At 38.9% G+C, this 18,093-nt stretch overlaps 1 protein-coding gene across 4 annotated transcripts; it reads right to left on the minus strand.

The window, feature by feature from the left end:
* Positions 1-1,439: 1,439 nt before the first annotated feature.
* On the minus strand, positions 1,440-7,975 carry LOC105046550 (calmodulin calcium-dependent NAD kinase). Of its 4 annotated transcripts, none has more exons than XM_010925165.4 (9): positions 7,601-7,975; positions 7,240-7,371; positions 6,175-6,398; positions 6,015-6,076; positions 4,650-4,874; positions 3,688-3,811; positions 2,537-2,874; positions 2,257-2,398; positions 1,440-1,876 (listed from the first exon to the last, which is right to left on the minus strand). In XM_010925165.4, the coding sequence occupies exons 1-9, from the start codon at positions 7,608-7,610 to the stop codon at positions 1,637-1,639; spliced, it is 1,497 nt and encodes a 498-aa protein (XP_010923467.1). In that variant the 5' UTR covers positions 7,611-7,975; the 3' UTR covers positions 1,440-1,636. The 4 variants fall into 4 exon arrangements, with proteins under 4 accessions (XP_010923467.1, XP_010923466.1, XP_019706803.1 ...); XM_010925164.4 differs by having other exon boundaries at positions 7,240-7,383; XM_019851244.3 differs by lacking the exon at positions 7,601-7,975 and having other exon boundaries at positions 7,240-7,591.
* Positions 7,976-18,093: the final 10,118 nt, after the last annotated feature.

The following is an 18,093-nucleotide window of genomic DNA, read 5'->3' on the forward strand; positions in this document are numbered from 1 at the left end:
TGTGTTCCTTGCTTTGCTTTCATGTTCATTCCGTCGAAAACTTCATGCTAGTAGTACTCGGCCATCTAAGCTCTGGTGGTCCATGCGTACAAGCTTTGTGTCTCCATGATGCATGAGATCCTTCTGGACCCATGAAGCTTCCATGAAGCCTCCATTTGATGGTGTTTTGCAAATGCCAAGTATTTGGTTAGTGTCCTGGAGCTCCTCATCAGCTCGTGAAGTACGGTGCCTTACTCCTTCTGGGTAATGCCATCATTGTCTGGTTCTAGTGGGAGTTTTGTGACTTTAAAAACATGACAAATCTCACTTTGTTTGGATGCGTTTGGAAGGCTAGTGGTCTTTTCCCTTTGTCCCAAAAATGGATGCTCGGAGTCTTAGAAACATCTTTTACTGTGCAAATTGTTTGTTACGTTCTTTTGCCAGTGCATTTCCATTCATGAAGGCATGAAAGAGACTCTTAGGAAGTGGAAGACTGGTTGGTCGCTAGTTCACCGCTGGGGGAAAATACAGAGGAAAGACACTTGAAACTAACTGAGGCTTTCATTAGTCCAGATTAAACACTGGTTTCAGTGCTCCATTGGCAGCTTAAACTGATGAGAGTCTTCAGTGTGCCCGTCTTAGATGGAGAGCAGCTGTGGGCTAAGATGGTGGAGGTGAACCAAGAAGTTTACAGCAAATGCAGTGCATTGGCCATATGTATCAAAATCTTCTATGTGATCACATCTTAATCTAATGACTTCATTAGATCTATAATTTGTTCTATCTTGGAGACTTAAATGAATCCATGGAGAACTGACGGTGCGACTGGTTACGTGTACCACGACATTAAGTTATTCTTTATACTAAAGATACGCATCAATCCAGTTAAATTAAGTTAATAACGAAGAAAGAGTGAACATAGTAGCTAGCAAGCCAACTTGGCCGCCTTTTAGCCTTTTTTGGGTTCTTAAGCAAGCATTTTCCTTCTCTTTTCACTGATTTACAGTAATGGGGCAGCAGGTTGGACGTTGGATGTTCTGTAGAGTTGTCCTTTTCTTTTCTAGAGCCATGGGGAATGTGACATGAATAAGCCCTATAGTCGCTAGCTAAAATATTTTAATAGCCACAGATGCTTACCGATGAATTAAGCAATAAATATGCCCAATAACATATTTGTGTTTTGGTAAATAAAAAAAAAAAAAAAACAAGTTCATGCTTAATCTAAGTTTGGGTTGTGTCTTTCGCATGAAAGAATGATCAATCTTCTTTCACAACATCAACAGTTGGATCACGCTTTGCACAGATTTCAAAAAACTCCGAACTCCTTCGTTCATCTGTCTATATAGATGTTGAATCGACTATTGCACGGTTCAACAGTAGAAGCCCAATTAATATCCTCCAATATAATTTGGACCAGACCTAGATTTTGGCTCGGTCACACATGCTTTCAATGGTTCAGATTAGAGGACCCAAGAAGTAGAGAACCTTAAGAACCATTAGTAGAGTTGCAGACAAGGGACTGGAATACACTTTTCAATTGGGACAATCTAGTGGCAAAGTAGGATTCATGACATGTGTTGACTTCAATTTCCATTCATAATGTACAAAACAACATTAGACCAACCAGGACCTGGTGATTGGCTTCAGAGTAACTAGTTCATGAGCTGCGCTTTTCAATCATTTGAACTGCCATTTTTAGTTCTTGTTGGATTGATTTCCTCGATGGCCACATCACCATGTCATGCCAAATTGAGCGAGATCCACATGCAATATCACCATGAGGATAGAGTTCGTAGATTGAGTTAGCTTCCTCATTTAATTTGCTCACCTTCTCCAGGCAGCTAAATTCTTGGGGGTTCGCTAGCAAGTCGGCGTCCACATCCTTCCTTGCTATTAGCTGCAAAATGATCGTCGCATTGATATATTAAGACCGATATGCATAATAGCTTAAGTTTACAAATAATGTGGATAATTAACATGTTATCCTACCAAATTTGCTTGAAGTTGTTAGTTCAGATCTCTCTAAGCCAATCAATTATCTCATCAATTCAGTTGTCTTGCTTCCATTTCAATCTTCACATGTATGGCCCAAGCCGCACATGAGGCAGATTGTTTAAGTTCGATATGACATTATTGTTGACTAATCTTCTAATAGTCTAAGTTTTTGAGTTTAGTGGTTAATTAACATGATCATGTCAGCATTATAGGTTCGATGGACTTGTATTGTTTGGCTACATGGATTCTGAATGGGAGACTAAAAAGAAGAGGAGAGCAGACCTTGGGAGTTCCCAAAGTGTTGGTGCTGTAGAGCCTGGCGTTGTCTACAAGCTCACAGTATCTTCGGAAGGCACCGGCAAATCTCTGGTGGGACTTCAATTGGGACTTCACCCTTACTGCTCTTTTTATCATGATTGCTCTCCTGTTATTCAACAATAACATTTGGCACGGTCAACTATTTGGCATTTGCTCTGAACCGCCAGAGACATCTTTGTGGCCATGAAGAGAGAGTGAAATGGCAATGCTAGAGTCATGGGCCAAGCTTGGGCTGGGCTTTTACCTGATTCCTCTCACTACTGCAAGATAGGCATCACACACAACTCCAATCAGCTCTATCCTGTAAGGCTTCCTCTTGTTGGTCTCACACTTGTTGTGGTTGTCATCTTCATCGTCATCATCATTAACTGGTTCCCAATAATTCTCGGTGATGCTCCCATCTTCGGCGACCTTGTAACCGACCCCCCTTCGATAGCGCTGGCAGTGGACGGCTCTGGCCATGGCAATCGTTTGCTCGACGAAGGGCTCCCATGAGAGTGTGCCATCCATGATCACATCCCTGCCCTCATTGAGCGCAGTCACCAGAAGGGACTCGGCGGCGTCTGTTGAAGATTGGTGCACCTATTGCAGCTTTAATGTTAGCCTAGTTTTCATTTGGAAGGTAATGACTACAAGTAAGAGATTCAGTAGCCAAACGTAGTACTGTTTGGGGCTCACATAGTGGAGTTGGGTTGGGCTTATCTTATTTTGACTTGGTTTCTGGCCTCTGATGCTGAGGTCTTAAGTTTATGGGCTAAACAAGCATTTTGTGCAACGACTTGGGGTCTCATCTAAAAATATATTCATCAACAGTTTTGAATTTACATCTATAATATGTATGACACCGAAGCTGTAATTCTAAAATATCCAAAGCAATCTGATTAAAATGATAAAAAGCTTTTTTATTAAACTTCAAACGCATGACTTGGTTCATGACCATGCATTGTGGTTACGTTACATGTGCACTTGATAAGCACTAATAGCTTTTATTGGGTAAAGAACTGCCTCAGCCAACTCAAACACCATGCACGTGCCTTGAGTTTACCTGCCAATGCTTTCAATTATTTAAATCCTAAAAAAAAATCTTTGACGTAGTAATAGCATGCTAAAGGGTATGTAAGCAGGTTATTCAAATTTAAGTTTTGCTTCTATATTTTTTTCAATTATAATAATTATTCCATATAATGTTGACCCTTAAACCTAACATGAGTAAAAAATGGAAAGCAATTGTATTATAAGATTCAATCATTGTACTAACATTGTTCTTATAATTCAATCATTATAGATAATAATACCATTTTTTTAAAAGTGCCGGTTGACGTAGGATTTTAAGAATAGAGGGGAACAGACCAGATACAAAGAATAGAGTAAATAGAAGTCTTGACGCATATATACCAGCTCGGCGGTTTGGAGCATGTCGTTGTGGTGGCCTCTTGAGCTAATGGCTCGGTAGATGACATCTCTCTCTTTAAACGCGTCCGCTTCCACCCTCACTGCATTCGCTTTTGACCAAAACTCACTGTAACCAAAATAAGCCTAGCATTGTCTTTGTTACTCCAACAAGTTAGAAAAATCACACCAATTATAAGAATTAATTTATAAAAAAATTGAATTATCAATTGAGGACTTCATTTTTTTTTAAAAAAATCAAAAAATATTATATGAGTTTTTCGATTCTGTATGAGCATCCAAAGACTTTTCGGCAAATAATTTTTATGGACTAAATATATGTCTGTATGAATCGTCATAACATATCTCGAAGAAAACCACTGTTTCAACCAATTGGTGAGCTGTGGTTCCGCCTTCGATGACATGAACGAATTAATGCAACTAGGACAACAACATCATGCTTCCATGGTTTCACCATAATACTAGCACATTGCTACCCCAGTTGGTAGTTGGGTGCTGGTCCTTCCTCTTTAATTGCAACATGCATGGTGAATAATTTCTCTCTCACTCTCTGTTGTTGATTTAATACAAATGGTTTCTGCCGACGCAAATTGACAATGTGATGATAGCTAGCTGGGCCACACTTGCAGTTTTTTTAATGCAAAATTTGTGTTTATCAACCATACGTGATCATCTGTAACTACTCCAGTTGTAAATATTAGCTTAGCTCCCTTCCATTGATTTCCTTGCAGAGCTTTGTTTGTAATCCACTTGGGAAGCGGCAATAAATGGAACTATGAGAACATAAAGGAGAGCAGGAAGAACTGAGTACCTTCCTACTATGAGTTCCAGCACATTTCAGTGCATTGCACTTTTTTATTCCTCATATTTTTAAAGGTATGTCACAATTTATCAAATAGTAATATAAGATTGTGAGAAAAGGGACCTTTCTAGCAGTAAGGACTTACTCCTGCTCAAGTATGCCTTTAAGCACGGTGCTCTTGCCGGCTCCCATGCCGCCGCCCATCAGAAGTAGAACCGGGCTCCGATCACTGCAGGCCAAGGGGACCATCGAGTCGGTGCACCGGGAATCATCGTGCGGCATGATGCCGATGGCCTTCATCTCCTCCACCAATGTAAAGAACACCCTTGCCACTTTCAGGTCCCTTGTTACCCTCTCAAACCTCTGTTTCCTGTGTTCCAATAAACAAGACAGGCACTGCATGGATTCATTCACGTCATTGAGTCAATTTTATTTTCGGGATTTGCTTATTGATTAATACTAAATCAAGAGCATCATAAATGAGAAAGTTTCATGGAAGGTAATTCAAAAGAAGATGAGATTCTAGGCCCATATTTTATCTGCCATGCAAAACTCCAAACCAAACTAAACCATCCCGGGACCTCATTTCATGATATTCTGCAAGATGAACCAAGCCATAGAAGAATCAGAGGCCATATGCTCGTAAATGAAAAGGTTGGATGCCCACATTTTATCTGCCATGTAAAATTCCAAACCAAACTAAGCCACGTTAGGGTGTAATTTTGTGTATTGCATGCTTTTTCTTATCTCCAACTTCGTGCATGTTGCTTCACAGTTGGATTGGTCCACTAGTTGAACAATCGATCTGGTCCGACCAATAATCATTCCACCTTAGAACCTTATTTCATAATGAAATTATTGGTTGACTAGATCCACCAAATCAATGACGGATCAATCCAACCACAAGGGGACACGTATTAATACGGGCATATTGCTTGGTCCCTCCTATCCATGTTCCATTGTGATTGGATTGGTCCATTGTTGAGCCGGTCGATTTGGTCCAACCAATACCTCCTCCATCCCATGACCTTTAACAAGATGAACCAAGCCATGGAATGATTGGAGGCAATGTGCATCTGGGATTCACATCTACGGGGTCTCCGGTCTACCCAAAAATTTATGAAATCTTTCGTTGTCCATTTCAAAACTTTTTTGTTAATTTGAATCAATATGAATTTCATTTATTGCACCCTGCGTATCTATGTTGAACACGGTAATAGAATGTTGGTAATTGGAAGTTGTAACAGTTACCATTTCGTCAGCCCCATGAGAAAGAATTAAAAGAAAAGTTGACATTCACAAATGGTGGTGAAGAGCCACTACAATTTCCTAGAAAAAGTTGGCATTGACCAATGACAGAGGATAGAGCTAGCTCCCTATACTTACAACTACTCCCCTAAGAACAAGGCCTTAGATGGACGTTAACATCTCATAATCATACTGGTCTCATTATTTCCTTTCATCTATATTATGTCAGTCCTTAACAAGCAGAAGAGAAAGGAGTGCCCACCTGGTAGCCTCCATGACCATGTCCTTGAGCTTCCTTTTGGGTTCTCCATCATCAGTCAAAACCTATATAAATAAATAAACGGTCAAGATATAATAATACATCATAAAATTGATGAAACAAAGTTTGTAAGGGGGAAACTTTTTATTGATTGATCTATTACCTTAGTAATCATAAGAGTGGCATGATCCCAATGAAATGCAAAATAGCCTAGTATACACCTGTCCAGTTCCTCCATAAATTTCACACACACAGTTTCAGGATTTGGGACACCAGCAAAGAAGGCAAATATGTTTTCTTCACACCCCTTGGTTTTCCTCAGGAAATCATATGCTAATTTGCATAGCTGAGGGCATTCATTTACATCCTCAAAACCCAAATGCCTAGCTGCCAAAACATCATCAAATAAATATTATGACTTAAACAAATGCAACAACTTAGTTGTTCTATTCTCATCAAAATAGAGCTTTTAAAAACAATGAAGGACATTTATACCAAAAAAAAAAAGACCAATGAAGGACATGGGTCCCCACCCTGACACCATGATATGATCATGGTTGTGAGATTGCTATGCAAAGCATGGAAAGAAATGTATTTGAACTGAATGCTAGTGCAAGGACATACCTATCAAAAGATTTGCCTGCTTGCATAATTTCTTTGCGTTGAGTTGATCGTGGGCCGGATTTGGAGAAAGAAAATATCTAACTATAAATAAATCCGATCCGAAACCTTACTTGTTTAGATCCAAGGTCCAACCCATGATGAAGATATCTTTTAAGAGAAATTTTTTATGTAGTAATTGGCTCACGCACGAGGTTGGATAAAAAAAAAAAAAAAAAATTCTGCACCGCTGTCCGGCCGTGTACGAGCCAATCACCGCGCATCAGCCAAGAATTTCTTATCTTTTAATAGATCTCAATTTTTAATTCTATAGTGAGGTGTGGGGCCACTCACCATCATAGAAGATTAAATTATAATTCACAACTAACAGGTGGCTGAAAAAGAAAAAGACATCAAAAAGCACACCCAACCAATAGAGAGAGAGAGAGGTGGGGTGGGGGGTGAGAAAGTAGAGTTTATGGATGAAATCCATGGAAAGGAGCTGTCTCCCAATCATCCCTTGAAGTCCTAATGCCAAAATGGGCGTGATAACTATATGGTGTTCCCAAAAGGATCCAAAAAACCATGAGACTAAGCATATAGAGGTCTGGTGGTGCAGTAATTTTACCAACATAGTGGGAGAAGCTCTCGAGCTCCTCGATCCGGCCGGAGTCCGTCAACACAAGCCTTGGCATCAGACCAGCGTCTCTCGCCGACCGCTGCTTCTTGCGGTGGTAGCCCACCACGGCGCCAGTTGCACCTGCAGTGGAGACTGAGGAGGATAAGTTATAAAGTGATGGCATCTAAAAGGAATATTGATGGAGATTTGACTTAGACAATCTACAGTAAGAGAAGAAGTAGAAGAAGAAGCCCCAAAAAAGAGAGAGGAAGGGAGAGGACATAGTTTCGAAGGAGAAGAAGAGAGAAGAAGCTAGGAGAGACTTCTCCAACAAAAGAAAAGAAAGAGAGAGAGGAGAGAGAGTCCTTACCTCTGTGCATGATGGTTTGGATGAATAGGTGCGACTTCTGATCCAAAGGAGTAGCTGCTGGTGTTGAACGTCCAAGAGAAAAAGAAGGCGAAACATGCGACAGGCTGAGTTTTGAGTGAGCTGATGGAGCGGATGATGCCAAGCCTTGCCTTCATTTTATAAAGAAAAAGGGAAAACGAGGAAAGAATTGATAGCTGGTGATCCCCCGGTATGCTGCACTAAGGATCAAAGTAAGATAGGGAGTTCCTTGTACTTTTGTCTCCTTTCTTTTCGGTAAATGATGCCGCAAGAGTTCATTTCCATCTATGCTGGAATCCTATCGTTTGTTTATCTTTATTTTCTATTCCAACAAATCATCGCTTGTTAGGATTCTATTCATAATTTATTTTTATTTTCTATTCCAGTATTAGTTGAAATAATTTGTCTTCCGGTGTTAGTCTTATTCTAATTAGGTTGGGTCTTAAATTTAATATATTTAAATTTATTTTTTAGTTGAAATAGAGTAGTGATACTTTTGTTTTCGAACGATAGAAAATATGATTTTATAAATAAAAAAAAAATATAAAAAATTAAAAAAAATATTATATATATATAATATTTTAATAAGTCAAATTATTATTTTAATTTTTATTATTTTGAATAAATTTATTTTTTTATTTTTTTATTTTTTATAATTTTTTATAAAAAATTATTATTTAATATTTATTCAAGAACTTGGACCGGAACGATCAATCTATTCTGTAACATGCCATTCTATAATTGGGTGTTCCCAAGGCACATCAAACGGGAAAATAAGTTAGCTGCCCAAAAAAGGGTTTGGAAAAAATAAGTCATCTTTTCTCGGAAACCAATGTGTCACGTATGGTTGGTATAAGAGCAAAAAGCACCATCAAAATTTAGTGCGTAAATGAAGGAATAAAGCAAGCGGAATTAAGGGTCAAAGTCCCCAAATCTCTGCAGCTTTGAATCCAAAGTCCTCTCCATTTCGAGGGGAGGAGCAATCACGGGAGAAATTATACCACAACAAGAGCAATCACGGGTCAATCCCAAATGCCAAACCATTCAAGTTGAGCTTAGGACGAAAAAAAAGGCATATACCTTAACATGGATCCGCTCCTTAATATCAACCAAAACAGTTTCAAACTTTAACATTGATTTATGTTCTTACCAAAAACATTGATTTATGTTGTAATGAATGCTCTAAAGCACGCCAGTCATACCAAAAATTAATGAAATAACGAAAGAAATGCTATATATATATATATCACCTTCAGTTATTCATACTTCGTTGGAAAGAGAGAGGAGCATTTGTTGTATCTAAGAAAAGGACATAGCAAGATGAAGTTTCTATGTTCTACCCAAAAAAAAAAAAAAAAAAAAAAAAAAAAAAAAAAAAAAAAAAAAAAAAAAAAAAAAAAAATGGAGATGAAGTTTCTATGATTCTGCCAACTCTGGGTTCCCCAGACAATACGCAAATAAATATTAGAAGCAAAATATCAAAGAGTACCCTAATAATGAAATGACCCAACAGTCTGTCAGTCAACAATTGCCCAACAAAAAATGTCAATCAAGTAACTATAGAATCAAGGCATCCTTATTATTCCGTATAACAAGTAAACATAACTAGAAAACTTTTATTATGCCTGAATCAAATCCAATCCATTAGAATCTAGAATTTAGAATTACAAGCAATTGTTAGAATGACTTGAGATACATGCCTGTGTTATATTTTGGCTGCTTCGCAGAGGACGTTCATTTTTATGAAGCAAGATGCAGAGTCCAAAGGAAGTTTTTTTTTTAGTCTGTAAGCATCTTTGTTACTTGTCCTTTTTCTTCGGGAAGGAAGTCTGTCAGCAGTTTATAGATTAGTAGAACTAACATAAATTAAATAGGTAACAATTTAGTTGGAGATCATAGATAGAAACCTGAAAGGAGGTTGCTTTTTTTTTAATTGGCAAAATTGATGATGAAAGGCACTCCATTGTGAAGATGCTAGCTATTTTAAATCCAGTACAGAAGAAGTACAAAAAAATAAAGCATGAAATATCTAAAAAAAATGGGTATTCAACCATTTATTTATTTATTTATATAATTATTTATGTCCATGTAATATACTTGTCAAGCATGGAGCCATAGGTTATTAGGCCATGGAACGTACAATAAAATATAAAAAATGAGAAAAATAAAATAGCACTTACGGTTGCATCAATCAATGTAGAGAGAATAAGCGTTGCAAATGCAGTAACCAAGGGACGTTGGAGAGATGGACATAAAATATTTTTGCATGGCATGTCGAACATATGCCTAATTCAAAATATATATATATATATATATATATTAAGTCTTATATATGATAAAAATTTTTAAAATTGATATCAAACGCTTTCTTGATTGGCCAGTGGCATGAATCGGTATGGTCCTATATCGGATTAGATTAGTGCGAACCAATAGAGGGAGGAAAGGACGAATCGAAAAGGAGAAAAAAAGAGAAAGAGAAGAAAAAAAAGGGAGGGAAAGAGAGAAGAGGGAAAGAAAGTTGGTTGAGGCGGCAAAGATACCGTCGGTGGCCATCGAAGAGTTACACGGCTCTATATCATTCGTGGGAGAAAAAAGAAAAGAGAGAGGGAGAAGGGATAGAAAAGGATCAAGAGAGGTTCGACCAAGAGGTCGTCGGAGGGACTCCAACTGACTGTCGGGTAGTGTAAACATCATTTGTGGTCTGTGGCCGTAAAACAAGACAATCAACTTTGTTTTACATATTTTTTTAAAAAAAATTGACAATAGTGAAGCCGGTAAATCCATTGTTAGCTTCATTGTTTTTAGATCTTTCTTAAAAAGGTTGAAATAATAAAGTCGGCAAATCATTACCGACTTCAATGTTTTTCAATTTTTTTTAAAAAAATTGAAATAGTGAAGCCGGTAATGAATTTGCTGGCTTTACTTAAGTGAAACCGGTACTGAGTGTTTTTAAAACATGCAATGTGAGGAACGAGGGGATCATCTCTGTTCCATGGTCGTGGCACCATCCCCACATTTTTCGCCATCTGGTGGCCACAGTGGCTATCCAACGATGCCAGAGATCCCTCTCTATCGTTGTTCTTGCCGTCCGGTACCGTCCCTCCCCTCTCCCTCTTGGGATTAAAGCTTCTACCAGATGGCACTGAGTGCGGATGCCTTTACGGCCCTTCGGCAACCTCAACAGGCCAATACCACCCTCCGACGGCAACGTCTGGCATTTCCCTCCCCTTCTCTCTCTCTTTCCCTCTCTTTCTCCTTCGGTGCTGGCGTATGTTGCTTTCCAAGTTGGAACCGTCCTGATTTTTTGCCGGTCTAGTTCGGTATGCTCTGAGCCATCTGGTTTGAAATAGTTTTAAAAATTATATGTACGATAATATAACAATTAGCATATGCACGGTTGGTTTCAAGAGAAGATCTATCATTATAAATTTGAATTTTTTGAGATACGCCAGAACGTAACTAGGCTTCATTTGTAGTTAATATACATTTTATATCTTTTTTTTTTGGATAAATTATGCCAGTAGCCCTTAAACTATATCAGATTTTTTTAAATGGTCCCTAAATTACAAAAACCTAAATTTTAGTCCCTAAACTTTTTGAATCGTTTTAATGTTGCCCTTCCGATGATTTCTGACGACTTTCTCTCACCAGTTTACTCTTTTGCCCTGAATCTATGCTTTCGTGGCTTTTATTTTGACTATCAAGCTTGGTTCGTGTCCCGCATGGATCGCAAAGCATAAAAAAAGAAGAGGAACGAAGAAGACTCCTATAAAGAGTCTTCTTCATCCTCCCGACCAACCTCTCTTGCCGCACCCCTGCCCACCTCGACGTTGGTGGGTTATGCGCTAATGGCCCCTGGCCCCGCCACGCCCCAGTATGGAGGATCAATTCTCCTCCCTCTATCGCGATGCACCCACACCAGTTATCGACGAAGCCCAAGGGCGGCGCTCGCATCCTCCAGGTCATCGTCATGGTGGTGGCTCTCGCTCTTTTTTTCCTTTTCACCAGCGTCGTAGCCATCGTCCTCCTCCACCTCTGCATCGCCAGTCGTGCCCTTCACCGCCTCCAATCCTGAAGCCACCACTCGGCCGATTCCACCACCACCGTCGCAGAGCCCTCCGCCCTCTCTAGCCGACTTGAGGAAGATCCGATGCTTGGAGTACTCTGATGGTGGCTCGGCGTCGCCAATCTTCCGTCCTTGACCTTCACCCAGCTCCGCATGCACCCACGGTCCCCACCGCCACTCCCTGAGCCTCCATCTTCAACCGTGGGGGCACACGGGAGTAAGACAGGGGGGCCGGTTGGGGGTCGCCAGCGCATAACCCATCTATGTTGGAGTAGGTGGGGGTGCGTTGGGGTGGGGCAGAAGTCTCAGGTGCTTGAGAGGGGGGTCGGAGGAAGTGGGAACCACGGGGGTGCGTAGGTGGCGAGCTGGTGGGGGAGATGGGTGGGGGCAATGGCAGAGAGAAGAAGAAGAACTTAAAAAAAAAATCGATTTCAGTCAGCGTCAGTGCCATCTGTTCAAATAAACGGAGCCACGTAAATACCGGCGACTACCACATAGGATTTTCAATGTGAGAAAAATATTAAAAATGGGTGAAGAATAATATTAAAATGATCCAAAAAATTTGAGGGCTAAAATTTATATTTTTATAATTTAAAAATTATTTTAAAAAAAAATTGATCCATTTAATCCGATCCGTATTCAATCCGTCATAAATAGATTTGGATTTAGACTAAACAGGTTTGGATCGTAAACGGATCAACCCATTTAACCCGTTTAATAATTGAGTCGGATATGGATTTTAGATATCTGACCCGTTTAACCCATTTAATCTATTTAATATTCAGATCGGATTGAGTCAGATAACCCATTTAACCTATTTTTGACTCATTTAACCTGACCTGTTTAACCTGTTTAATCCATTTAAGATCCGTTTAAACTGTTTAAAACCTGTTTAACCTGTTTCTGACCAATTTAACTCGACTTGTTTAATCCGTTTAATCTATTTAACCCATTTAATCTAATTTAACTTATTTAATAAAGGATTAAATAGGTCGGATCAGATTACGTATTTAATAAATAGGTTGGATTCAGATTTAAATTTTTTATCCGTTGAATAAATAAATCAAATTTTAGTTAATGATTTTATGATCCGATCCATTTATGACCCATCCGATCCGATTGTGGCTCCTGCTTCACATACACACGCGTATAAAGAAGAAGTGCCAAGAAATATTTATTATAAATAATTAATCTAATTATTTATCATGCCCCCGACCCGAGATTGTGAATCGAGGGTCACGGCAACCGCCGCATACTTATGAAGAACTCTCTCCATAAGCATGCAAGGCATCTCATCACGATATCAATGCATGACAGCGGAATAAATTTAAATAATTATTATTCAACTTTGATTTAAGTAATTTAAATCAAATGTCTTACATCCAATAAAATTTTACTAAAAATAAAACAATAGGTCTAAGTTCAATGAAGTTAACAATGCTAATCTTGCCTCTAAAAGCTCTGTCCCAATATTTCTTTCCACGCTCGAAATTAATTATCTGAATCTGAAAAATAGAAAGAAAGGTAATGAGCTAGACAGCCCAGTAAGTAACAAATATTTCAACTAGATATTTCAGATATTATCTAATTTTCAAGAACAATATTATAAATAAATATAAAAATATATTTCATGCTGATTTAATACAAATCCAATATTTTCAAATATTCAGATATAATATAATCATAAATTCGATTCGATTCAAAACATTCGTAACTCAACAGCCTCGACTATGACCAACGTTTAACCCCCATTGGCGGGGTCCACAGAATACCAGCGTACAACCCCCACTGGCAGGGTCCACAAACACCAGCGCACAACCCCCACTGGCAGGATCCACTGAGTACCAACGTATAATTCTCATTGACGGGGTCCACTGAAACATAGTTAGGCTGAGAGCATAAATCCGATCTGTATCAAAACACTTTGTATCATAAAATATCATAATTTTTCACTGAACATGTGCATAATCGACGTACCATAATATTTCAAAAGCACTTTTCTTTCAAAACATAATTCATAATTCATGCATAATTTCAGAGAATAATTATTTATTTTCAGAATAAATATGAAATATCTCGAGAAGATGATTCATTACTTATTTTTCACGGAGCACTGAATGAACAGATCGACTAACTTCTAGGAGATTCTTCCATGCTTATTATCCAAAATTATATTTTTATATTAATTTTAATTCAAAATTCAATCTAAACAGATCCCAAATCAAAACCTCACTTAAAATCAGACTCTTCCCTAAACTCGATCAAAATCATCAAATGAAACCTTCCACTACGCTAATCCTAGAGGAATAACTTTAGAGAGAGAGAAAATCCATCAAGAGAGAGAAACAATCTAGAGAGAGAAAATTTTAGAGAGAGAAAATAGAGAGAGAAAGTCCAATTTCAGAGAGAGAAGGTAAGGGTTCAGACTGAAAGAAGAGAGAGAAGAGAGAGAAACTCTCTCTCTCTCATCATTTTTTTTATTTATTTTATTTTATTATTTATTTATTTATTTATTTATTTTTCTGTTCTTTTCTTTTCTTTTTCTCTTTTTCTTCTTTTTCTTTCCTTTTTCTTTTCTTTTCTTTTCTTTTTCTCTTTTTCTTCTTTTTTTTTTCTTTTCTTTTCTTCTTTTTCTTCTCTCAGGCTCCTTCCAGGCCGAACAGGGGACGGCAGTCCCCTCCTTGTGCCGGGCCGTTCAGGCCGCGGCTGCCGCGGCGGAGGCCGGTAGCAGAGGGGGGCCACTCCCCCGGTTATGGAGAAGCATGGCCGGCGGTCGATTGCGATCGCTGGTGCCGGAAAATCCAAGGGAAAAGAGACCGAAACAGAGGTCTCTTTTCTGACCAAAAATCGGCGACTCCTGTCGCCGGCAGCCACGCACAAATGCACGGGAGGAAGGGGAAAGAAGAGAGGAAGAGGAGGAAAACTCACCTCGACCTCTGGTGACCTCGTCGGTGAGCAGTCATGGCGAGAACAAGGCGGTGTCCGCGGCTCTAATTCGAGAAAATCGGAGAGAAAGAGAGGGGAAGAGGGCCGATGATCGGCTTCAAGGGAAAGGGAAGGTCTTTTTATAGAGGACCCTAGGACTTCGAGAGGTCATAGGATTTTCATTTCGTCCGGATCTCGTCGGAGAAGAAGACTCCTATCGGGAGTCTTCTTCCCGATTTGTTTTCTCTGTTTTTTTTTTCCTGGGCTTGGGTCTTGCTGGATTGGGCTTGGGTTTTGGGCTATAACATTCTTCACCCCTAAAAAGAAATTTCGTCCTCGAAATTTTTCATACCTGTCACCAGTGTATTGGAAGCCTGTGGATTCTGTTGAGTAAGCGCATAAACTCTTCTTTGGGTTTTAGAAATCTGTCCACCACCCTTATATTGTCCTTCATAAGTTCTTTGGCCAACTTGATTTTCTGTTTTTAACGGACAGCTAGCAATTTTATGATCCATCTGACCACATTTGAAACAAGCACCTGTATTCCAATAACAATCCTTGTCTGCATGATTTTTGCCACATCTGAAGCACTGCTCACTATCAATCTGTTGCGTCTTATTATCTATTGCTCCCTTAGCTGATCTTTTGATGTTTTTATTATTCTGCCCTTGTGTATCATTTGATTTTGCTCTTTTTCTTTGCTTTCTTTTCCTTTTCATGCGTTCTTCATTGACTTCTCTTTCAATTATCAGTGCTTTGTTTACCATATCTGCATAAGTTGTCAATTCATATGGAATCACTTGTTTTCGAATCTCAGTTCTCAGTCCCATCTCAAACTTGTGAACACGTTCTTGCTCACCATCCACTAATTTCGGAGCAAATTTTGCTAACTCTGTAAATTTTGCTTCATATTCAGTCACAGTCATACCCTTTTGCTTCAAATAAATAAACTCTTGCTCTTTCTGGATCCTTATACTCCGAGGAAAATACTGATCATAGAATGCAATCCGAAATCTTTCTCAGGTAAGTATTTCGCCGTCTTGTTCATGCTTGCGCTGTAGTCGCTGACACCAGTTGTATGCTTCTCCTTGTAGTAAATAAGCTGCATATCGAATCTTTTCTTCATCAAGACACTCTTGGATAGCGAAGGCCTTCTCCATCTTCATTATCCAGTTATCAGCCTCCAGAGGTTCAGTAGTCCCCTTGAAAGTTGGAGGACCAAGCTTTTTAAATTCTGAAATGTTGTTCCGTTGTACTGGTTGCTCTCCATGTTGTGGTGGTGGATGCTGATGTTGTTGTGTATCTCGTTGTATCTGCTGTTGTTCAAGCATTTGCTGTTGTATTTGTTGTTGTGCTTGTACCATTCTGATTAGGGTCTGCATTAACTGAGCTATATCTGGTTCTTGACGTACTCTCGAAGTACTCCCATTAGGATTTACGACTCCCTCCTCCTGAGGGGTGCCACTGATCAGATGGGGAGTGCTACCATCCCATGGTTGTGATGTCTCTCTTGCAATTCCTTGAGTAGTTCTTGTTATTCTATGGGGAGGCATGGTAACCTTGTAGTAGTAAAACCTTATTAGATTCATTTATCTATTTGTTAGGATAGATTTATTATGATGCTCATACTTTAACGTCCCAATATTCCTAATGTTTACCCATCTATACTCATACTATGTCAAATTCTATGTGTCATAATTTATCCACTTATGCTCTGATACCATATTAATTGTCACGCCTCCGACCCGAGATTGCGAATCGAGGATCGCGGCAACCGCCGCATACTTATAAAGAACTCTCTCCATAAGCATACAAGGCATCTCATCACGATATCAATGCATGACAGCAGAATAAATTCAAATAATTATTATTCAACTTTGATTCAAGTAATTTAAATCAAATGTCTTACATCCAATAAAATTTTACTAAAAATAAAACAATAGGTCTAAGTTCAATGAAGTTAACAATACTAATCTCGCCTCTAAAAGCTCTGTCCCAATATTTCTTTCCACGTTCGAAATTAATTATCTGAATCTGAAAAATAGAAAGAAAGGTAATGAGCTAGACAGCCCAGTAAGTAACAAATATTTTAACTAGATATTTTAGATATTATCTAATTTTCAAGAACAATATTACAAATAAACATAAAAATATATTTTATGCTGATTTAATACAAATCTAATATTTTTAAATATTCAGATATAATATAATCATAAATTCGATTCGATTCAAAATACTCGTAACTCAACAGCCTCGACTATGACCAACGTTTAACCCCCATTAGTGGGGTCCACAGAATATCAGCGCACAACCCCCACTGGCAGGGTCCACAAACACCAGCGCACAACCCCCACTGGCAGGATCCACTGAGTACCAACGTATAATCTCCATTGGCGGGGCCCACTGAAATATAGTTAGGCTGAGAACATAAATCCGATCTGTATCAAAATACTTTGTATCATAAAATATCATAATTTTTCACTGAACATGTGCATAATCGACATACCATAATATTTCAAAAGCACTTTTCTTTCAAAACATAATTCATAATTCATGCATAATTTCAGAGAATAATTATTTATTTTCAGAATAAATATGAAATATCTCGAGAAGATGATTCATTACTTATCTTTCACGGAGCACTGAATGAACAGATCGACTAACTTCTAGGAGATTCTTCCGTGCCTATTATCCAAAATTATATTTTTACATTAATTTTAATTCAAAATTCAATCTAAACAGATCCCAAATCAAAACCTCACTTAAAATCAGACTCTTCTCTAAACTCGATCAAAATCATCAAATGAAACCTTCCACTACGCTAATCCTAAAGGAATAACTTTAGAGAAAGAGAAAATCCACCAAGAGAGAGAAACAATCTAGAGAGAGAAAATTCTAGAGAGAGAAAGTCCAATTTCAGATAGAGAAGGTAAGGGTTCAGATTGAAAGAAGAGAGAGAAGAGAGAGAAACTCTCTCTCTCATCATTTTTTTATTTATTTATTTATTTATTTATTTATTTATTTATTTTTCTTTTCTTTTTCTCTTTTTTTTCTTTTTCTTCTTTTTCTTTCCTTTTTCTTTTCTTTTCTTTTTCTCTTTTTCTTCTTTTTCTTCTCTCGGACTCCTTCCAGGCCGAACAAGGGACGGCAGTCCCCTCCTTGTGCCGGGCCGTTCAGACCGCAGCCGCCGCGGCAGAGGCCGGCGGCAAATGGGGGCCACTCCCCCGGTTACGGAGGAGCATGGCCGGCGGTCGATTGCGATCGCCGGCGCCGGAAAATCCAAGGGAAAAGAGACCGAAACAGAGGTCTCTTTTCCGACCAAAAATCGGCGACTCCTGTCGCCGGCAGCAGTGCACAAATGCACGGAAGGAAGGGGAAAGAAGAGAGGAAGAGGAGGGAAACTCACCTCGACCTTCGGTGACCTCGTCGGTGAGCAGTCACGGCGAGAACAAGGCGGTGTCCGCGGCTCTAATTCGAAAAAATT

This window comes from Elaeis guineensis, chromosome 6 (assembly GCF_000442705.2).
Source record: "Elaeis guineensis isolate ETL-2024a chromosome 6, EG11, whole genome shotgun sequence".
Lineage (NCBI taxonomy): Eukaryota > Viridiplantae > Streptophyta > Magnoliopsida > Arecales > Arecaceae > Elaeis > Elaeis guineensis.

Coding starts and splice junctions, on each gene's coding strand:
- LOC105046550 (XM_019851244.3), bottom strand. CDS start 7,414: ATGCCATCACTTTATAACTTATCCTCCTCAGTCTCCACTGCAGGTGCA. Junction 2,399..2,536: donor GCAGTAGTGAGAGGAATCAG/GTAAAAGCCCAG, acceptor GTTGAATAACAG/GAGAGCAATCATGATAAAAA. Junction 1,877..2,256: donor ACACTTTGGGAACTCCCAAG/GTCTGCTCTCCT, acceptor ATCATTTTGCAG/CTAATAGCAAGGAAGGATGT.